Source organism: Enhydra lutris, unplaced genomic scaffold, assembly GCF_002288905.1.
Source record: "Enhydra lutris kenyoni isolate GAN:26980312 unplaced genomic scaffold, ASM228890v2 scaffoldscaffold22, whole genome shotgun sequence".
In the NCBI taxonomy this organism is placed as follows: Eukaryota; Metazoa; Chordata; class Mammalia; order Carnivora; family Mustelidae; genus Enhydra; species Enhydra lutris.
In genome coordinates this window covers 6,695,925-6,717,726 of record NW_019154106.1, presented here as the reverse complement: position 1 = coordinate 6,717,726, position 21,802 = coordinate 6,695,925, and the positions used below count along the sequence as shown (strand labels likewise).

The 21,802-nt window shown below is 63.3% G+C and overlaps 1 protein-coding gene across 5 annotated transcripts; it reads left to right on the top strand.

Moving 5' to 3' along the window:
• Positions 1–1,535: 1,535 nt before the first annotated feature.
• Positions 1,536–21,152, top strand: LOC111149428 (pecanex homolog 3). 5 transcript variants are annotated; one of them, XM_022506480.1, is made up of 35 exons: positions 1,536–1,763; positions 2,136–2,323; positions 2,544–2,643; positions 2,765–2,804; positions 2,904–2,999; positions 3,227–4,354; positions 4,820–4,943; positions 5,027–5,205; positions 5,637–5,727; positions 6,113–6,248; positions 7,451–7,572; positions 8,352–8,505; positions 8,788–8,820; positions 9,094–9,265; positions 9,374–9,484; positions 9,810–9,901; positions 10,065–10,174; positions 10,348–10,453; positions 10,559–10,651; positions 10,810–10,960; positions 11,779–11,923; positions 12,261–12,438; positions 13,463–13,571; positions 13,728–13,857; positions 14,229–14,287; positions 14,392–14,607; positions 15,255–15,508; positions 17,904–18,134; positions 18,301–18,404; positions 18,712–18,859; positions 18,951–19,181; positions 19,268–19,542; positions 19,909–20,042; positions 20,125–20,423; positions 20,499–21,152. In XM_022506480.1, exons 1-35 carry the CDS (start codon positions 1,611–1,613, stop codon positions 20,694–20,696), a joined length of 6,090 nt encoding a protein of 2,029 aa, XP_022362188.1. In that variant the 5' UTR covers positions 1,536–1,610; the 3' UTR covers positions 20,697–21,152. The 5 variants fall into 5 exon arrangements, with proteins under 5 accessions (XP_022362188.1, XP_022362187.1, XP_022362185.1 ...); XM_022506479.1 differs by having other exon boundaries at positions 7,412–7,572; XM_022506477.1 differs by having other exon boundaries at positions 5,030–5,205; positions 7,412–7,572; positions 20,125–21,152.
• Positions 21,153–21,802: the final 650 nt, after the last annotated feature.

Here is a 21,802-nt window from a genome sequence, read left to right as displayed (position 1 = left end):
GTTTCACTTTTTTCCGCTCTTCTCCCTCCTGCAGGAAACAGCATCAGATGACGCGGGCGGGTAGCACTGCTCCCCTCCCAGAGGCTGCCGGCGCTGGTCCCGGCAGTTCCCGGGTAGGCGGGCAATGAAGGGCAGGAGGGGATGGGTATCCCCAAATACCCATCGCTGAAGGTTCAGGGTCAAGGTTGGTCTTTGCTAAGGACAGGCCGTCCCCTCTGCATCCACATCAGCAAAACGAGGTAAAGAATCTGGCTTGGGAGTGAGTCTAGTCTTGGCTCCGAAGTTGCAGGGCTGTGTGACTCATCTCTTCGCCTCCTTCCCTCCATAGCTGACACAGGGACCAGAAGCTCCTTGGGTTGGGAGTGGGCAAGATTGGAAGACGGAACTGGCTGCATCTCAAGCTTTAGGAACGGGTTGTCTAAGCCCATCCTCTTCCCCTCACCTGGGAAATAATCCACTTCTTCATGCCCCTTACCAAGTGGGCGGAAACCTGAGACTGTCGACCTGAACTTCGCCCAATGGTTGGATTCAGAACGGCTAAGTCGCCCTCACAACCGCTGGATTGAACCCTCCACCCCCATTGCCTAGAGCCTGTCACTTTAAGAAAAGCGACGTTATCCTATTTCTATTATTCATGCCTGTTCTGGAGGGTTGCTTTCTACACGCTAAGGCTGAGCTCTGACCCGGAAGTAGAGGCAGATCGGGGCGAGAGTGCAGGTTTGAGGTCCGGCACTAAAAGGGGCGGGCCTAAAGGGGCGTGCTTTGGTGGCGAACTGTCGCTGTAGCCCTGGGAAGTCCACGCCTCCAACCTCTTCCCGCCTCCTGTAACTCACAGGGAGAGTCTCGTGCCAATTAATTCCGCCATTACCCAGTGGCCACTCAACTATCCCTTCGGTTCCGCCCAGTGGTGTCAACGGGATTGACAACGCCTAAGTGTACGCATGCGCCCCAGCGCTACCACTCTGCGCACGCCCAAAGGGTTCCCCGGCGTCTTAGCGCTCCACCACCTTCCTGCGCGTGCGTCGGATTTCATGCCTTCAAGTTTTCCTTTTCCGGGTCTCAACTAGGCTCGTCGGGCGCATGCGCCACCGCGGGCTGGCGGCTCGCTGCTCCTTCCGGCCTTCCCCTTGGGCCGGGTCCCGCAGTAGCCGGGCGAGCGCGGAGACCGAAGCGAGTGACCTGTAACCCCGGAAGTGGACCTCAGGGTCCCGGGGCTCTCCCTGGGCCGGAGCCGAGGGAGCCGTCGCCTGCACCCGCGGAGCACCCACCCCACGCCCAACTCTGAATGCCGCCGACGGGTGTCCGGCCCGTGCCCCGCGCCCGCCTACCGGCTGGGCCCCTCGGAGCAGTTCTGGGCCGGGGGTGGGGGCCTGGACCCCGCCCCTGATGAGGCTCCACCCCCGCGTCCAGGCCTCGCACCGCTGACTGCCCGGGTCGGCCCCGCCCCCTGCCCGCCCCGTCGCCCGGCCGACCCCTCTCCCCGGCTAGGGGAGGCCATGGCGTGAGCGCGAGGCCGGGCCCCGGGGCCCTCGGGCGCCAGACGGGGCATGGGCCGGCGGCCGCCCCCATGAGGGTCCCGGGAGGGGGGCGCGCGCAGCAGCGGCGGGGCCATGGGGTCGCAGGTATTGCAGATCCTGCGCCAGGGGGTGTGGGCCTCGCTCACCGGCGGTTGGTTCTTCGACCCGCACCAGAGCACCTTCTCCAACTGCTTCCACCTTTACGTCTGGATCTTCCTGCTCACCTTTCCCTTCTTGCTGTACATGGTGAGATGCTGCCGCCACCTGTAACTCCCGCCGGGGAAAGGGAGGGCAGGTGTCACGGAGGGGTGCCGAACTGGCAGGGATTCGGGGCTATGTCTTGTAGGCTTGGGGGTGGAGAAAGGACTCACTGCAGAGTTTGGGGGTATATGGAGGAGCGACCAGATTATCCTTTAATTGGGCTGGGTGACTTTGAGCCTCTCATTAGATTTCTCTCCAGTGAGAGGATAGAACCCCCTGACAGGGTGTTTGGATCAGTTGCAAGGGACGGGTGAGGAGGTCTTGTGAATTTGTTAATGCTGGCTGTGACTGTGGCAGTAGGTCTATCCCATGGGGACAGGGCTGTGTGAGGAGAACCTGACTCAGTGCCGCCTCCAGGTCCTGCCCCCCAGCTTGATGGTGGCCGGCGTGTACTGCCTCGTGGTGGCTGTCGTCTTCACTACCATCAAGACTGTGAACTACCGGCTACATGCCATGTTCGATCAGGGTGAGATTGTGGAGAAGCGCAACTCGACCATGGGGGAGCCAGAGGAGGAGCCTGTACAGGGGGACAGCAGTCTGCCCAGGTGAGTGGGGCAGGGGCCGTGTGGGGAACTAAGGGGTCTTGGTGCCTGGGCTTAAGCATCGGCGCCTTGGGGACGTTAGCTTCAGGAGCAGATGAGCCCCTGTTCTGTGGTCAGCCCCACAGGACCCTTGAGAAGAGAGGAGTGCTGGGTATAGCGGAGGAAGTAGGAGCTAAAGGGAGGGGGAGGTTAGCTGAAAGCTGGCGCTTTTCTCCCCTGCTAGGGACCCGGGAGTGGAGATGACAGTGTTTCGGAAAGTGAGTTCCACGCCTCCGGTTCGCTGTAGCTCCCAGCATTCTGTGTTTGGTTTCAACCAGGTTTCGGTGAGTGCTTCCTATCCTCAGCCTGTCCCACTCCTCTCCTGAGAGCCCATCCCCATGGGGGTATGTCCCGAGGCTACTTCTTATCCAGCTTGTTCTTTCACTTCTCTCTTTGTCTGCTCAGGAGCTGCTGCCCCGGATGGAGGACTCTGGTCCCCTCAGAGGTAGGTGGCTGCTGCTCAGGTCTGAATTTGGCGGCATGGAACGAGATGGCACCTTGGTGTCTTGTAGTCCTGCTGACACCTGTGGGGTTGTGGTTGCAGACATCAAGGAGCTGGTGCGGGAGCAGGGCAGCAACAATGTGATCGTGACCTCGGCGGATCGGGAGATGCTGAAGTTAAGCTCACAGGAGAAGCTGAGTGAGTGGGCATGCTCTGGCGGAGGCCAAGGGGGAGGATGGGCTATCTTGTCTTTGAGTCACCCCAACTGTTGCTTCTCCAGAGCTCTCTTTGGCCTTCAGAATGGGGCCTTCTCATGGTCCTGCTGCAACTGGGCTCTGGGGAAGCGGTGGCCACAGGACCCCCTTAGTGGCTAGTTCCTTTTGCAGCATGCCTTTTCCTCATTTTGTCTTCCTTTTCTCTGATAGTTGGAGACCTTCCTCAGACACCCCCGGGGGCTGCCCCAGACCCCTCTCTCCCCAGCACAGACTCTTCAGATCGTTCTCCCTTGGCCGGGGATGGAGCCCCCTGGAGTGGGAGCAGTGTGGCCGACACTCCCATGAGCCCCCTTCTGAAGGGGAGCCTCAGCCAGGAGCTGAGCAAGAGCTTCCTGACCCTGACCCGGCCTGAGCGGGCCCTGGTGAGGACCAGCAGTCGACGGGAACAACGCCGGGGAGCAGGTGGCTACCAGCCCCTGGACCGGCGGGGTTCGGGTGAGCCCATGCCCCAGAAAACAGGCTCCTCGGATTCCTGCTTCAGTGGCACCGATAGGGAGACGTTGAGCAGCTTCAAGAGCGAGAAGACGAACTCAACCCATCTGGACAGCCCCCCCGGTGGCCACGCCCCTGAGGGCAGTGACACAGACCCACCCTCCGAGGCTGAGCTGCCCGCATCACCAGATGCCGGGGTCCCCTCCGATGACACGCTGCGTTCCTTTGACACAGTCATAGGCGCAGGGACGCCACCGGGTCCAGCTGAGCCACTCCTGGTTGTGCGGCCCAAGGACTTGGCCTTGCTGCGGCCCACCAAACGGCGGCCCCCCATGCGAAGACACTCCCCACCTGGCCGTGCCCCTCGGCGGCCCCTGCTTGAAGGCGGGGGCTTCTTTGAGGACGAAGACACCAGCGAGGGCAGCGAACTGAGCCCAGCCTCCAGCCTCCGATCTCAGCGCCGCTACAGTACTGACAGCTCTTCTTCCACTTCTTGTTATTCCCCCGAGAGCTCCCGTGGGGCAGCCGGGGGACCCCGGAAGCGACGGGCCCCCCATGGGGCTGAGGAGGGGGCTGCTGTGCCCCCCAAGCGGCCCTATGGGACCCAGCGGACGCCTAGTACCGCCAGCGCCAAAACGCATGCCCGTGTGCTGAGCATGGATGGGGCAGGGGGTGATGTCCTCAGGGCCCCCCTGGCTGGCTCCAAGGCGGAGCTGGAGGCCCAGGCGGGGGTGGCGCTGGCTTCTGGTGCGCCTGCTCTGCTGCCTGCTGAGGCCCACAGGGGACCCGCTGCCAACCAGCCCGGCTGGCGGGGGGAGCTGCAAGAGGAAGGTGCTGTTGGGGGAGGTGAGGCCCGCTCTGCTGGGGGGCGGGGGAGGTGAGCTGGGTATGGGCTCACGTTTGGACAGAGCCCAGGCTGGAGTGGAGCTGGGCAGGGTCAGCTCGGCCTCTGTCTCAGGCAGCGCGTAGATGAGGACTGAGCGAGGGAGTGCCGTCTGCTGAAGCCTTCAGATGAGCAGGCCTGGGGGATCGCAGACCCCCGGCTCCAGGTCCTGCAGTTAGGCCCTGCCCCTGCCCATTGAGGGCTCTCGGCATCCACATTCATCATGTCCTGACTTCCAAATGTGGAAACCGAGGCACAAGTGGTTAGGTGACCTGGTTGGGCCCCAGAGGCAGGACACACTTGGATGAGGCCTGACCTGTAGTTCTGGGCAGGGGCTGCTGCCGCCCCCCCACCACCCGGCCCCTACCCATGTCCGAGGCTGTGTCCACGCCTCTGTGGCTCACGCGCGGGGGGGTCTCTCTGGGCAGCCGCTGACGAGACTGGCAAGCGGGACCGCACGAGCAGCGTGCGGCGGACTCAGGCGATCCGCAGACGCCACAACGCGGGCAGCAACCCCACCCCTCCAGCCTCTGTCATGGGCTCACCGCCCAGGTGAGCGCCTGCCGGGTGGCCGGAGGGGTGGTGGGGGCCCGTGGCTCTGAGTGGCGCTGACCTGCGGGCTATACCTTCCTCAGCAGCCTGCAGGAGGCTCAGCGCAGCCGCGCCGCCTCTCACTCCCGGGCGCTCACGCTGCCCTCAGCCCTGCACTTTGCCTCCTCACTGCTGCTCACGCGGGCCGGCGCCACCGTGCATGAGGCCTGCACCTTCGACGACACGTCCGAGGGGGCCGTGCACTACTTCTATGATGAGAGCGGTGAGCCCCTCCCTGCATCCAGTGGCCGGGCCTCTGTGGCCCGCCACCCCCCTTCTTTCCTGCCGAGGGTCTTCGTCATCCCCGCGGCAGTGCTCGCTCTGTTGGCCACGGACCACCTGCTCAGCCCCCGTGGTGACTGCTCTCCCCGTGCTGCCCGCCACCAAACTCGCAGTTTCTCTGAGACGGTGGCTTCGTTATCCCTGCTCTGCTTGTGCGGAAGCCCAGGCACTGCCTGAAGTCCCAGCTGAGCCAGTGGCAGAACCAGGACCGGAGCCCGGGGCGGGCTGACCTGCAGGCCCTCCCTTCTCCAGCTTGTGGTTTCCTGGGGGCTGCTGGGCTGCCGTCCAGGGGAACGCCTCACTGGGTGGTTCATGTGGGTCGGGCTTTGGTGCCCCTGTCCCTGACATGCTGCCTTGTGTCCCCGGGCCCAGGTGTGCGGCGTTCCTACACCTTCGGCCTCGCTGGGGGCGGCTACGAGAACCCTGTGGGACAGCAGGGGGAGCAGGCAGCTAACGGGGCTTGGTGAGTCTCCTGGCTGGGGCTCTCCTGGCCTGTAGCCTGGTGGGTTTGCCGTTTCTGGGCATTTTTCTCTGCGCTGTGCTGGGGCAGCGGCAGCTCAGAACCTCTAGGAGAAGAGAGTGGGGAGCAGTGAAGGGCAGGCCTGCGGGGATTCTGTGACACTGCAGTAACGTGGCGTTTCTGGGCAGGAGGCTGCCAGGAAGCCCACGGTCTGGGAGGGAGGCACTGCTGCCCTTTGCTTCCTCTGGATCCTCGGTGCGGTGCTCCTTTTGGGTATCTGAGCAGCCCCTGGAGGCCCCCAGTTATGACCTGGCTTTGGCCTTAATCCCACTGCGTCCCCGGGCTCTCCGGTGGCCCCCATCTTTCTTCATGGCTGCTGTTCCCACAGGGACCGCCACTCGCATTCCTCCAGCTTCCACTCGGCCGATGTCCCGGAGGCGGCAGGCGGCCTGAACCTGCTGCAGCCGAGACCTGTGGTCCTGCAGGGCATGCAGGTGCGCCGCGTGCCCCTGGAGATCCCAGAGGTGAGGAGCCAGTGGTCGGGGAAGGACCTGCAGGAGGGGCAGTGGTGGGGGCAGGCAGGCGGCTCGCAGAGCACTTGCCCCAGTACCAAGAGGGACAAGCTGCTCGAGTGAGTGCTCTGGGGGCCCTCGGTGTCCATCCTGACCTTTGACAGCTGGCCATGGGTGTGCAGGCTCTGGATCTCTGTGGCTCAAGAAGTCGTTCGTTTGCTTATTCAACAAGTGTGTCTGGAGTATTTTGTTTATCTTGGAGGGGCCCGCAGGGAGCTGGGTCGGCGGGTCTCTGCAGGGAACCCGCCGAAGAGGCAGCGCAGCTTACTTGGCCGAGGCCTGCCACCCCCTGTGCTGGGCCCAGGCATGGGGCATGGCTCGGGGCGCTCTGTCCCTGCTCCTTACTGTAACGTCCCGTTTCGCTCCTGAAAGTGTTTGGATCATAAATTACGCGGTCAGTGTAGTAATAGCAAACGTGTTAAGGATGCATAAAAGACAAACTCAGAACTTAAAGAACGGTGGTAAAAGGGCACCCACTCGTCTAATGCTTAGGGTCATAGAGCACATGCAGTGCCCAGAAGCCCCATGTGTCCCTTCCTGATGCACTTATTTTCCTTAGTGGTCACACAGGAGGGACACCACGGTCCTGACACCACTGATGGCCACATCCAGCTCTGCATGGGATCCCCAAAGCCCCGCAGAGCACCAGACCCATAGCTTGCCTCCCGAGTATTTGTGGGCACAAGAAATCCCAAGATTAAGTAGCTTGCCTAGGGTCTCACAGCATGGCCCCTGGCACCCAGGCCTGTCGTCAGGGCCGGGGCTCTGTGTGCTCCAGGCTGGGGTGGTCAGAGTGACCCCCGATGGCTCCGTCATCAGAGGATGGTAGGATTTGTATTGGGTCTCAGAGGGCAGGGTGGACTTCACTGAATCCAGGAAGAGGAGGGAGGAGAGACTCCGGCCCTCAGCAGCCACTGAGGCGTGTCCCGGGGACCTGGAGAGACGAGCGTGCCTTTGTGATGGAGTTGCAAGACAGGCCACAGGGCCACTAGATTGCGGGGCCTTCTGCGCCAGAGGAGACAGCGGACCAGTCAGTGTGCGCTGGGCAGGGGAGTGGTGGCGATGGGCTGTGTTGGGGGGTGAGGGGCTGATGGCTGCGGCTGTGGGGACCGCAGTTTGACCTGCTGGACCAGGACTCCCTGCACGAATCCCAGGAGCAGACGCTGATGGAGGAGGCGCCTCCTCGGGCCCAGCACAGCTACAAGTACTGGCTGCTTCCCGGCCGCTGGACGTCTGTGCGCTATGAGCGGCTGGCCCTCCTGGCCCTGCTGGACCGGTGAGTGCCCATCTGACATGAACCCCCAGGCCTTCCTGAGCCTCTAACCGTAGGGAGCCCATTGTGGCGTCCCTGAAGGCACCTTGGGCTGGGGTCCGCGGTGGGGTTTGACTAGGTAGGTCCTCCTGGCATGGCCAGGCGTGGGTGGTGGGTGGTGGGTGGTGCTCTAGGCACTCCCTGCCCCAGAGCTCTGCTCCAAACCGGCTGTTCTCAGCCGGTCTCTATTTGCTTGGTGTTAGAGCTGATGAAATTGAGTTCTGTGGTCTAGAAGAGCTCACGAACCCCTTATGTCAGCCTTCTGGTTTCTTCGGGGTAACTGAGGCCCAGGAAGCCAGAGAGGAAAGTCAGATGACTTCTGTTGTCTGCATGGATGGCTCGGGCCTTGAACCTGTGGCCTGGCTTCCCACACTCTGGATGGCCCCCGGCCCTGCAGCCGGCACATGTCCGGCACCGCCTGTGGGCACGGCACGGCGTGCTTGACCGGGCATGCGTGAGCCAGACACAGGCAAGCCCTGTGGTGGTGGCCCTTGGAGCCTCGGGGTCTAGAAGGGGCAAAGATCGGGATGCAGGGTAGCAATGGGGCAGCTTCCTGGAGCAGGTGCCCCTCGCCTCGTCCCTGAAAGGGACAGGATCGCATATTTGGAGGACAAGAGGTGGCCTGGGCACAGGCTCAGACGTGGGCCTTTGTGGCTGGGTCCTGTCCTCCTCCCCACGCCGCCTTCCTTCGTCCCACTAGCTGGGAAGGGGATGGGTGTGTCCTGACCCTGCTGTCTCTCCAGGACTCGGGGGCTGGTGGAGAACATCCTCGGTGTGGGCCTGAGCAGCCTCGTCGCCTTCCTGGGCTACCTGCTGCTGCTCAAGGGCTTCTTCACGGATATCTGGGTCTTCCAGTTCTGCTTGGTCATCGCTTCCTGCCAGTATTCCCTGCTTAAGGTCAGGCCTTGCTCTTTGGGTTTCCTTCCCCCACCCGCCTCTTTCCAGACGTCTCCATGCCCACAAGGTGGAGGGGTGTGAGCTTGCAAGCAGAGGTGGTGTTTAAGATCCCCTGTAGTTAGCCCTCTATCTTGCCCACGAAAGAACTGTGACTCCAAATGGTGTAAGGTCCTGCCCTGGCCACCCCGGGTAGTCCGGTGGTGGAACTGAGCAGGGCCTGGGGTCTCTGATCCTCCCTTGGGCTCCGGCTCTCGCTGCCAACATGGCTCCTGTCTCTTCCAGAGCGTCCAGCCTGATGCTGCATCTCCCATGCACGTGAGTACCCGTGCCTTTACCCACGAGGCTCGGGCGTGGGCCCTGGGCAGGGGCTGACACAGGCGTGGAGGGCTGTGGGAAGGGCAGGGCTCCCTTACCACCTCTATGGCCTCAGATCTTCAGTCCCGCTGCCCTTACCCTTAGGGCCAGGCTTCCTATCTTGGTTCCAGGGCCATGGGCAGGGCAAGGGTATGTGTGTGTGTCCGTGTGTGTGCACGTGCGTGCGGGATGGTCAGCTGGGGACAGCTGGCTCCTCGCTGTCCCGCTCCCCAGGGCCACAACTGGGTGATCGCATACAGCCGGCCTGTCTACTTCTGCATCTGCTGTCTCCTCATCTGGCTGCTGGATGCTCTGGGCTCAGCCCAGCCCTTCCCCCCCGTCTCCCTGTACGGCCTCACACTCTTCTCCGCCTCCTTCTTCTTCTGTGCCCGGGATGTGGCCACTGGTGAGATGGGGCGGTGTTGTGGCCCAGGGGAGTGAGGCCCCGAGGCTGGCAGGCCAAGGGGCAGTGTGCAGGCTGACTGACCGGGCCTTTGCTCTCCCTCCCTGCCAGTGTTCACCTTGTGCTTCCCGTTCGTCTTCCTCCTGGGCCTCCTGCCCCAGGTCAACACCTGCCTCATGTACCTGCTGGAGCAGATAGATATGCACGGCTTTGGGGGTACAGGTAGGGGGCCCATAGGTAGCTTGGGGGGTCGGGAGAGCATGGGGCCTCGGAGGGGCTGTGGTTTAGGGCGTGGCTCCAGCCTTCTGCTGATCTTTCTCCCTGTTTATGCGGTGGATTCCAAGAGCTCGTCTCCTTTCCCTTCCCCACCACAAGCAAATGGCTTAAACCCAAGAATGTCAGATGCTCCGAAGGCCTCTGAGGGCTTGGGGAGCAGACCACACTGGACTGGGGATGGGTCCCAGGGAGGTTAGCCCGTGGGAGCTGAGGAGCATCAGAGCACCGGCGGGTGGGAGCTGGGCTTTACCTGCCGTCTCTCCACTCACAGCTGCCACCAGCCCGCTCACAGCGCTCTTCAGCCTCTCCCGCAGCCTGCTGGCCGCTGCCCTGCTCTATGGCTTCTGCCTTGGGGCCATCAAGGTAGGGATGACCTGTGGGGTGGGGGGCATGCTGAGGCCCAAGGGGGTCGTTGGGACGGGACTGTGAATTGGACTCAGCAGTGGCTTCTCCCATGGGGGGACCCCCACCCCCACTCCCCACGCTTCCCCTTGCCTCCCTTGACCAGCATGGGTTCTCTCCCCAGACTCCTTGGCCGGAGCAGCACGTCCCTGTCCTCTTCTCGGTCTTCTGTGGCCTCCTGGTGGCACTGTCCTACCACCTGAGCCGTCAGAGCAGTGACCCCACTGTGCTCTGGTGGGTGCCTGCATGTGCCTGTCTGTGCGCATGTGTGTGTGTTTGTGAGTGTGCATGGCAGGGGTTGGCGGTGGGGGTCTGTGCATGTGCCTGTCACCAGCTGACCCTGGAGCCCGCAGGAGGAGGGGCGGCCCCCGCAGACCCAGGCTTCTGCCTTTTCTCACCCACCCCAGGTCCCTGATCCGGAGCAGGCTCTTCCCTGAGCTGGAGGAGCGGAGCTTGGAGACGGCTCGGGCTGAGCCCCCGGACCCCCTGCCAGACAAGATGCGCCAGTCGGTGGTGAGAGGCTGGCGCCTGGGGTCCTGGTGTTGGGGCGGAGGGCTACCTGGGAGCGGTCGGCCCCGGGGTGGCAGGCACCCACGCTGGTGTCTCCCGGCCTTGCAGCGTGAGGTCCTGCACTCTGACCTGGTGATGTGTGTGGTGATCGCCGTGCTCACCTTTGCCATCAGCGCCAGCACCGTCTTCATTGCCCTGAAGGTTCGTGTGGCCTGGGCTGCCCCCTTGCTCTCTGTCCGCCTGAGGGCGCCGGGCTGGCGTGACCTCGTCCTTCTCTGCCCTGGCCTGCCCGTGCCCCGGCCCCATGGGCTTCTCAGCCTGCTCGCCTGGGCTGAGCCTCCGGCCTGTCCCTCTTGCAGTCGGTGCTGGGCTTCGTGCTGTACGCGCTGGCCGGGGCCGTGGGCTTCTTCACGCACTACCTGCTGCCGCAGCTGCGCAAACAGCTGCCCTGGTTCTGCCTGTCGCAACCTGTGCTGAAGCCCTCCGAGTACAGCCAGTACGAGGTCCGCGGTGAGTGCCTTTCCCGGGCTTGGAGCCCCTCAGACCCCCCTGCCTCCCTGCCCCAGGCCCTGGGGACTTCCGGCCCTCTCCGCGCCTAGTGCCAGCAGGGGGCAGCCTCGGCACATGCCGCCCTGTCCGCACGGCCCCTGTGCAGCCCTGCCTGTGCTCTCTGCCTGTGCTCTCCCCGCTGACTGGCCGCGCCCCGACTTGGCCCCTGCTTACCCCTCGCCCCACCCACCCTGCCCTCCTCTGCCCGTTTGCTTTCACTGGAGAGATGGGGGATGTAGAATTCCAAGGCCCTAAAGGGATCTTTTGTCCAAAAGGATTGATCGGTTGCCCACAGACTAGGTCCGCGTGGCGGATTTTCATTTGGGCTGTGCGATGCAAACATCTCTGAGCCTCTGTTTCGTCACCTGGATTTGGTGCCCGAAATTCTACGTGCCCCGTTTTATGTCCACAATAAAGAGTTTGCCCCCTTGGCTGGCGCTCCCACGTGTCTACTGTCAGCTCAAGCCAGGGGGCAGTGACCCGTGATGAAGGGCTGCCGCTCGAGGTCACCGTGGATGTGGGCCTCACCCAGCCTCCAGTGGGCACCTGGGATGTCCTCATTTGGTTTGTTTTTCCAGACGGCAGAATGGGCAAAGCATGTGCCCTAAGACCCAGAATGGCCTACCTGGGCCTCATCACCCTCCTTTGAGCTGCCACAAAGTCTCTGGGGGCCCAGAGAGCCATGTCCCCTGGTTTGCCCTCCCTCTGGGCGTACACCTCATCCGGCCTGGCAGTGGGAGGGGAATGTGGCCAGTCAGCAGTGCCGCCTTCTGCCACAGGCGCTGCGCAGGTGATGTGGTTTGAGAAGCTGTACGCCAGCCTCCAGTGCGTCGAGAAGTACCTCATCTACCCGGCGGTGGTGCTCAACGCCCTCACGGTGGACGCCCATGCCGTCGTCAGCCACCCAGACAAGTTCTGCCTCTAGTGAGGACTGCCCCGGCCCCACCATCCCACCGTCCACATTCCCATGGGGCCCGTGAGACACTGAAGCCCACAGACGGAATGAAACCTGCCTCAGTTGCCCCAGCAAGCGAGCTCCTGCTGCCCTTTGTTGAAGACAGTTGCCTCTTTGAAGACAGATGTGTTTCCCAGATGTGTCTTAAAAGGGAGACCCCTTTAGAGAGCAGAGACCGAGCATCCCTTGCCCAGGAAAGCAGGGCCCGGCTCAGCAGAGCCCAGGCCAGGGCTGGGGAGGGATGGGCCCCCTTCCCTGCCGCCCGCCGAGTCCCATCTGCCACGTAATGCCTGCTCCTCCCCACAGCTGCCGGGCGCTGCTGATGACCGTGGCTGGGCTGAAGCTGCTGCGCTCAGCCTTCTGCTGCCCGCCCCAGCAGTACCTGACCTTGGCCTTCACTGTCCTGCTCTTCCACTTTGACTACCCACGCCTCTCCCAGGGTTTTTTGCTCGACTACTTCCTCATGTCTCTGCTCTGCAGCAAGGTGAGTTGGTGGCCGTGCTGCAGGCTGGGTGGCGGGAGCAGAACCTGTCTGCGTTGGCTGCGGGGAGAACTTTCCCAGGGGCCTGCAGCCCCGCTAGCTGCTTCTCCACGTCCACCCCGCTGTGGGCCTCTGCAGCAGGTCCCCCAGGGGCAGAGAGGAAGCTGTGGTTTAAAGCACTAAAGTCACTTGCCTTCTGTCCCCCGGAGAACTGGTGAGCAGCCCGGACTTGAATCCGGGTCCCTCTGGCTTTGCTGCCCAGTCTCGGAGTCATGGCCCTTCACCACCTTCCTTGTGGACAGTTACTAGGGAGTTAAGTAGTTAAGACTTGGCCTTGGCCTCTGGAAACCAGCCCCTGAGCTCTGCCCCTTTGCCAGCCACGGCCTCGGGGAGCAGTGGAGAGCTGAGTTTCAGAGGCCCATGGGGCCCGGACAGATCTAGACTGCTCTGCCAGACTGTGGGACCCCCTGATGAGGGGCTCGGGGGGGTGCGGGGAATCACTGAACAGAACCATTCCCTGGCACTGTCCTGGAGGCCTGTGGTGGTGCCTGCCAGGGGACCCCAGCATGGGCCTGAGCCATTTTCTCTTTGACGTGGGCATTCTAGTCTAGTTTCTGGTCTGGTCCAGGATGGTAGAGATCCAAAGTGTGCTCCCCTCTGAGGGCGGGGCCCGTCTCGACTTCCAGTGTCACGGTCGAGGCCCTGTTTCATCACTCACCGATGGCTTGAGCAAGTCGTCGTCCTGCCCTGCCTTTTCTGAACTTTCCCATCTTGTCCTGAAATGGGACAAGATAGGAGGCTCTCAGGGTTGTCCCACAAACGACTAATGCTTCCTTAGAGGGTCTGCCAACGGCAATGGGCTACTTTGAGCTAGGTCTAGAGAGAAAGGGCTGGGAGTCATGGTGAGCTTGACCCCCACACGGGCAGCCCCCAGGGTAGCCCCGAGGCTCTGAATGGGGTACTTGGCCGACCCCACCTCTGTGAGTGACCTGTGTGTCTCTTCCTTTCGCCGTCTCCAACCCGCCAGCTGTGGGACCTGCTGTATAAGCTGCGGTTTGTGCTCACCTACATTGCGCCCTGGCAGATCACCTGGGGCTCCGCTTTCCACGCCTTCGCCCAGCCCTTCGCCGTGCCTCGTACCTAGCCTGCCGCCTGTGACCTGGAGGGGGGGCGTGCGGGGAGGGCCGCGGCCCGGAGGGGGGTGCGTGGGGCAGGTTGATGGGAGTCCGCGGGTGGCAAGGGAGGCTAGGGTGGGGTCCTGCGTGCCCGCCACCTCCTTGACTTGTGCCCAGACTCGGCCATGCTGTTCGTTCAAGCTCTGCTCTCAGCACTCTTCTCCACGCCACTCAACCCCCTGCTGGGCAGCGCCGTCTTCATCATGTCCTATGCGCGGCCCCTCAAGTTCTGGGAGCGCGACTACAAGTGAGTGTCGGGGGAGCAGGTGGGTCCTCCAGAGGTGCCTCAGAAGGAAGGGGAGCTTGGGGCCCAGGCGGGGTGGGGCACAGAGAGGGGCCGCAGCTGGGGGGCACAGCCACTTTCAGGGGGCTGATCTGATAAGGGCAAAATTTGAGTCGGGCCAAGCCTCGGGCTCCCACCCTGGGCGTCCCGGCTGTGGGGTCCTGGGGTTGTCCCCTCATGTCCTGGAGCCTCGAGCCACGGCCTTCTATGAAATGGGGCTCTCATGACATCTGCCCAGGGAACAGGGCTGTGGGCCATGAGGATGTGGTGGTGGGCTGGCAGGAACCCTCCCCCGAGCCTGTCGGCCGACTGGGTTTGTCATTCTGTCTGCACAGCACTAAACGTGTGGATCATTCCAACACCCGCCTGGTCACGCAGCTGGATCGGAACCCCGGTGTGTTCTCGGCCATCCAGGGGCCTTTCGGGTGGTGCCTCCCTGGGGAGGGGGCCTCGCTTACTTGTCATTTTGTCCACGTGTCTGTCTGTCCCGGGCCTCAGGCGCTGACGACAACAACCTCAACTCCATTTTCTATGAGCACTTGACGCGCTCCCTGCAGCACACGCTGTGTGGGGACCTGGTGCTGGGCCGCTGGGGCAACTATGGCCCCGGTGACTGCTTCGTCCTGGCCTCTGACTACCTCAACGCCCTGGTGCACCTCATCGAGGTCGGCAATGGCCTTGTCACCTTCCAGCTGCGTGGCCTCGAGTTCCGGGGTGAGCCGCGGGGCTGGGCCTGACGCAGGCCGCTGCGTTTCATAGCACGGGAGGGCCGGCTTCTGGTGCAGCCCTGCCCTGGTTGTAGGGTGAGGTGGGACAAGGCACCCTTCCTCCCGAGGCCTGGGTTTCCCAGTCTGAGTGCTGAGGTGGCAGGGCCTCCTTCAGCCAAGCCGTGCCCCCGTCCCGACTTTGGGTCCACAGGGACCCAATAGGCCAGTCTGGCTGAAGTGTGGGCCCGGAGCTCTGGGCTCTCCCATCAGCTGCCCCCGGCCTGCTCTCTGGTCTCAGGCTTGCGTCAGGTTGGGTGCCACATACAGCCCCTGGTGAACGAGCCAGGTCTTTGCCCTCTGGGCCATGCACGTGTTGGCCATCAGATTCGGAAGGGGCCTCTGAGGGTACAGAAGGGCTCGAGGCCCAGCTCACGAGCACCGTGGACCTGAGCAGGTCACTTTGCTCTGAGCTTGTCTTTGCCGTGGCCTCTGGGAGTCTGGAGGAGGAAGGGTTCGTTTGTTAATCCATGCGTCTAGTAACCGTTCGCGGCATCCTCGGACAGGGAGTGGCTAAGGCCTGGGCTCTCAACAGGGAGAAGGCAAGCAGGGAATCCCAGTGGCCCCCTGACTGGCCGCTCCCCCCCCCCCCCCCAGGTACCTACTGCCAGCAGCGCGAGGTAGAGGCCATCACGGAGGGCGTGGAGGAGGATGAGGGCTGCTGCTGCTGTGAGCCCGGCCACCTGCCGCGGGTCCTGTCCTTCAATGCCGCCTTTGGGCAGCGCTGGCTGGCCTGGGAGGTGACGGCCAGCAAGTACGTGCTGGAGGGCTACAGCATCAGCGACAACAACGCGGCCTCCATGCTGCAGGTGTTTGATCTCCGCAAAATCCTCATCACGTACTATGTCAAGGTATGCCCGGCGGGGGCTGGGCAGCAGGGGTCCCTGGACGGCTCACTGGGAGCATCCCGAGTGCCACCTTCTGGATGGTTGGAAACCCATTTTCCCCAAGAGAAACGTAGGCCTTAGAGAGCTTTAAGTGTCCTTCAGGATGCCACTCACCACCGGACAGCGGGCCCCACGGGCCCCAGTGGCTTGCGTGCCTCTGACAGTGTAGTGTTGGGGGGTGGGACGGAGAACAGGGCTTGCTGTCACCCTCCTCTGGCAGACGCACCTGGACAGTGAGTCCTGGCGGCAGGCAGGCAGCGTGTGCACGAATCCCCTCACTGGGCTGCTGGTCGTGGGGAGGGCGGCTGCAGAGGCCAGCCTCCTAGACCACCGGGACCCGGCCCCACCCTGTTGCAGAGCGGTGACAGTGCTAACGGCGGTAAACGATGATCCCAGGAGCGGCCGCCAAGCGCTGGTGGCTACCGGGGGGCAGGCTCTGAGCCAGGCTCCGCTCCCGAGCGGGTGAAGCCCACCACACCCCCCAGGGGAGAGCCCGCTGTCAGCTCTGGCAGTTGACTGGCAGGACCGAGCGATTAGCCTGCGGCCCCAGGATCAGGAGAAAGTGGCAGAGCTGAGCTCAGATCCAGGCCTGGGCCTCCCTGTGTCCGTGTCGGCGCTCCAAGCCCCTGCACGGGGTGTTGAGGGCTGTGAGGCGCAGTGTGGGGTCCAGCAGCAGCCCTGGACTGGGTTCTAGGAAGCCTCCTTTGGGATGTTCCCTCTTTGGCTGTGCCTCAGTTTATCCCCTTGAGGAGGAGGGATCCCTGTAGTGCCGTGAGAGGGCAGGAATGATGGCCCCCGGGGGAAGGGCACTGTTCCAGCGAGGTGAGGGTGCCTCCTGGGCCCCTCGTGGCCTCTTAGCATCTGCCCTGGGGCTCCCTGTGCAGAGCCTTGGTGTGGGGGAGGCCCATCGGGGCCCAGGGCAGCCTGCTCACCTGAGACTCTCTTGAGGGCGGTCCTCTGCACCTCCCGGCTGTGCCCTTGCCTCTGCGGACACCCCATCGTGGCATATGTCAGAGAAGCTGGAATTCCTCTGTCGATTTTCCCGTCCCCCCAGCCACTCCTAGGGAAGGGTATGCGAGCCTCCCGCCCCTCACCTTCACCCAGAGAGACACTGTGGTCCAGACAGGGACATTCCCAGCCTCAGGTCATCCAGAGGTCACGGTTCTGTCCACCTTCCTCCCCCACTGTCGGAGAGGTGCCCCTACACAGGTCACCCCGCTGCCTCCCGCAAGCCCAGTTCAAGGCCAGCACGGCCGTCTCGTGGCCGCACACCACCGCACACCTTGGCCCAGGCTGGCAGGCTGAGATGAGCCCCAGCCCTGCCAAGTTGACCATCGCATGGGGAGGCTAACTCGCCACGGCTATAGCCGCCTCACAGGCCGGCACAGTCGGAGCGGGGTGGCGGCGTCCGGGGAACCTGGGGGTGCTCTGCCAAGGACAGTGTGGGCTCAAGTTTGGAAGGGGGTGTTGGGGCTGCCAGGGGCAGTGCCTGGGTGGGGTGGCAGCCTCTCGGGCCTGCAGACCCCACCAGAGCCACCCTGCTCCTAGACGTTCCTGCTCCTACTGCCGGGGTGCCCTGTGTTTGGGGCCAGTGGTGGCACCCTTCCTAGCCCTGGACTCACCACCCCATCCCCGGGCAATGGGGCCCACCCAGGGTGGGCACATGGAATCCCAGTGACTTTGCTGGTTGCCAGCCGCCAACCTCACGCTGCCCATCCACCCTGCTCATCTGCCTTCCAGAAGCTCTTCTCCATCGGCTCAAAGCCCTATGCAGCAGCCAGCATCCCCTTAAAAGATACAGGAGCCTGTGACTCGGAACACAGGTTACTGTGCCTTTCCTTTTTTCTGAGAGGAGCGCCCTATGGCTCTCAGACCTCCGCTGCCTAGAGGGACCGGGACCCACAGGCACTCAGGCCCCTCTGGCCTGCAGGCAGCCCCACTACCTCAGCCTGACCTTCCAAGGCCTCTGAGATCGCATCCCACAGCGTAATGGTGTGGAAGGTGCTGGGGGCTCCAGTCATAGCTCAGTCTGCCCTGTTGTGTCACCTCAGGCAAGTCTGCTGTCTTTCTGCACCTCGGTCTCTTATCAACGGGGGATCTTCTCAAGCAAGCAGGCGAGCGCTTGTCACAGGCAGGACCCTCCAGGGCTTGCTCTGTAAGGGGGGGTTTGCTTCCCGGCCACATTCTCACTCCTCCTCCCTGGCCTCGGAGAGGGGAGCAGACTGGCCTGTGTGTCTTCAGGGAGCTCAGAGGAGACACAAGGTGGGAGTCCTAGGTCACATCCTGGGGCTTTCTGTCCTGCGGCCAGGGCGCGACCGTGGTCCCTGGCCCCAGCCCTAACGCCTGCCCCTCCTCGCAGAGTATCATCTACTACGTGAGCCGTTCCCCGAAGCTGGAGGCATGGCTTAGCCACGAGGGCATCGCCACGGCCCTGCGGCCAGTGAGGGCACCAGGCTACGCGGACTCGGACCCCACCTTCTCTCTGAGTGTGGACGAGGACTATGACCTTCGCCTCTCTGGCCTCTCACTGCCTGCCTTCTGCGCGGTGCACCTCGAGTGGATCCAGTACTGCGCCTCCCGCCGCAGCCAGGTCCAGCCCCCACTGCCCTGGGGCTGCCCCCCCAACCCCGGTTCCCCCTCCCCTGTCCCAGTTCCTCTTGCTCTCAGCCTCCCTTGGTCTGGGCCCGAGCCCCCACTGCACGTTTCCCTGCCCTGGGTCTGAGTGGGGCTCTGGGGACGGGGTCCTTGTGCCACAGCCCGTGGACCAAGATTGGAACTCGCCGCTGGTCACGCTGTGTTTCGGCCTGTGTGTGCTGGGCCGACGGGCCCTGGGGACAGCCTCGCATAGCATGTCTGCCAGGTGGGTGCCTTGGGGCCAGCTGGGCCTCGCATGTTTCCCTCTGCCCCCTCCACAAAGAGCTCCGGGCCAGTGGCCCCCAGGAACCGCATTGGCCCTTCCTCCAGGGCGGCTCTGCCACATGGGCAAGGCGCCGCCCAGTTCTGGACTTTTCCTGGTCTCCACCACCCCTTGAGGGACTGAGACGGAGCTGGACCTTGTCAGGATAGGGAAACGGAGGCCCCGTTGGAGGCATGGTCTGGGCTTGAGTCCCGGAGTGGAGCACCAGAACTCGGAACCTTCACGCTCACCTGTTGCTTCTCTCCCCCAGCCTAGAGCCCTTTCTCTACGGCCTTCATGCCCTGTTCAAGGGCGACTTCCGCATCACCTCCCCGCGGGATGAGTGGGTCTTCGCGGACATGGACCTGCTTCATCGCGTGGTGGCGCCCGGGGTTCGCATGGCCCTCAAGCTCCACCAGGTGGGGACAGGCCTGCAGGGGAGGGTGGGCGTCGGGGGATGGAGCGGGGCGGGGGGGTGGCATTGACCCAGCTCTCCTGTTGGCCCCACAGGACCACTTCACGTCCCCGGATGAGTACGAGGAGCCGGCCGCTCTGTACGACGCCATCGCCGCCAACGAGGAGCGCCTGGTCATCTCGCACGAGGGTGACCCCGCCTGGCGCAGCGCCATCCTCAGCAACACGCCCTCGCTGCTGGCCCTGCGCCATGTCCTGGACGACGCCTCAGACGAGTACAAGATCATCATGCTCAACCGGCGCCACCTCAGCTTCCGGGTCATCAAGGTGGGGACCAAGGGCCCGGCCCCCGCCCCGCCCCGTCCCCGCCTGGCGCCAGCCCCCCTGACCCTTGTGCCGCCGTCGTCCGGCAGGTGAACCGCGAGTGCGTCCGGGGCCTGTGGGCCGGGCAGCAGCAGGAGCTGGTGTTCCTGCGCAACCGCAACCCTGAACGCGGCAGCATCCAGAACGCCAAGCAGGCCCTCCGCAACATGATCAATTCCTCCTGCGACCAGCCACTGGGCTACCCCATCTACGTGTCGCCCCTCACCACCTCACTGGCCGGCAGCCACCCCCAGCTGCGGGCCCTGTGGGGCGGCCCCGTCAGCCTGAGCGCCATTGCCCGCTGGCTTCTGCGCAGCTGGGAGAGGTGAGCCCGGGGTGGGGCCAAGGTCCTGGAGTGGGAGGCAGAGGCTCGGGCGAGGTGAAGCGACTTCCTCCTAGGGCTCCGGGTGAGGAAGTGCTGGAGCCAGGACTGGGCCCCGAGAGCCGACACTGTCCCAGAGCTGACCCGCCTTCGTGCCGCTCTCCCACAGTTGAAGGTGGCCTTTCGCCTTCAGAGCTATCGATAATGCCTCTTAGAAGACCCTGGAAAGTAGCTGGCGAGACCTCTTAAGAGACAGGGTCCTGGGGCTCAGAAACGTTAGCTGGCTTGTCCTAGAGCTGGGGACCTGCGCCTCTGGGGTCTTGGGCCCTCCCCCTTCCAACCTGTCCCTTCCTGCCACCCCCCTCCCAGGCTTCATAAGGGCTGTGGTGCCGGCTGCAACAGCGGCGGGAACGTGGACGACTCAGACTGTGGCGGAGGCGGCGCCTTGACCTCCCTCAGCAATAACCCCCCGCTGGCCCACCCCACACCTGAGAACACAGCAGGTGAGCTAGCGAGGCTGGCTGGAGCCAGTGGGAGAGGACAGCCTAGCTGCGACCTCGACCCTCTCTTATCTGTCTCCCACAGGCTCTGGCGACCAACCCCTCCCTCCCGGCCCAGCCTGGGGCCCTCGGCCTTCCCTGAGCGGCTCTGGTGACGGGCGCCCCCCTCCTCTGCTGCAGTGGCCGCCCCCTCGGCTCCCTGGACCAACCCCTGCTTCCCCTGCACCCACTGAGGGTCCCCGGCCCTCAAGGCCCCCTGGCCCTGGTCTCCTCAGTTCTGAGGGTCCCAGTGGGAAGTGGAGCCTGGGGGGCCGGAAGGGGCTAGCGGGATCTGAGGCGGAGCCAGCCTCAGGGAGCCCCAAAGGAGGAACCCCCAAATCTCAGGTAAGGGTCCTGCGGAAGAGTTGGGTCCTGGCCTGCTCAGGTCTGCTATTCCACCGACCTCTCTCCCCACCCCAGGCGCCCCTAGACCTCAGCCTCAGCCCGGATATCGGCACCAACGCCTCCTCGCCCTCCAGAGCAGCCCAGGACATTCCTTGCTTGGACAGCAGCGCTCCTGAAAGTGGCACACCCACTGGGACCCTGGGTGACTGGCCTGCGCCTCCTGAGGAGCGTGAGAGCCCGGCCGCCCAGCCCCTGCTGGAGCATCAGTACTGAGCGGCCTGGTACCCTCTGGATCCCAGCCCCAGGATTCAGTAACTTGGATCCCTGGGCTCTAGCCTTCTCTGCTGGACCACAGAACTGAGGGGCTTTGGCTTCCACATCTGAACCCTGACATCTGGCTGCCTTAGCCAGAGTATCAGAACTAAGTGGCCCAGACCTCTGACCTTGATCCCTGATCTCTCATCCCTAGTCCAGGGCCTGGGCTCCCCAAACTGAGGCAGGCAGCCTCCCAGCCAGGCCCCAAAAGCCAAACCCATGGGCTGGTCCCGCTTCGAGCCTGTGGCCAGGACTGATTTGACTTGGCCCCCGGCCCGCACTGCCTGCAGGGGCAGCCCCCTGGCCTGGACCTGGGGCTGAAATGTGGGAAGGGTGGTTTCTTTTTTTCTTTTTTTTTTTTTTTTTTTCCATGCTTCGGAGACACCAGAATTAATAACACTATTTTTGATTTTGGTTGATGTTTTCTTTTTCTGACTGGGAATGTTTGGGTGGAGCGTGGAGGAGGGTGGCCAGGTCAGGGTAGATGAGCACAGGGAGGGGGTGGATAAAGAATGTGGGGCTGGGTGATGATGGGAGATAGTAGTAAGACCCAGGTGGGGTTCAAGTAGGCCTAGGTCCCCTTCCTCAGAAGACTTCCTTTTTAAGCCTTCATCTGAAGTTCAGTTTGTTCAGTTTCTCACCCCAGTATTTTCAGACTTGCAGCTCATGAGGTTATTGCCTAAAATGATCAGCCTTGACCTTGGTGAAAGCCTTTCTCTGAACCTGAAGTTCTTCAGCTTGTAAAGAAGAGAGGACATCTGTCTAAGGTGTTTTAAGAATGAGAGCGTGTGTAGAGCAGGGTTCAGTGCTTACTTAGTGAGTGCTCTTAAATGGTCACAGTTTCTGGGCACCTGCCTGGTGGGGTGGAGGAGGGCAAGGGGAGGAGGGGACACAAGGAATCCTGCTGTAGCCCTCCCAGGTGGTCTGGAAAGCAGGCACACTATTCTGCGTTTCTCAGCTGAGGCTGGAGGCCCAACAGCAGGGCCGGACTGGGCCCGGCTCGGTTTGGGTGCTCCAACTGCGCGCCAACCTTACAGACCCAGGGCCTCCAGTCCCCGCCCTCT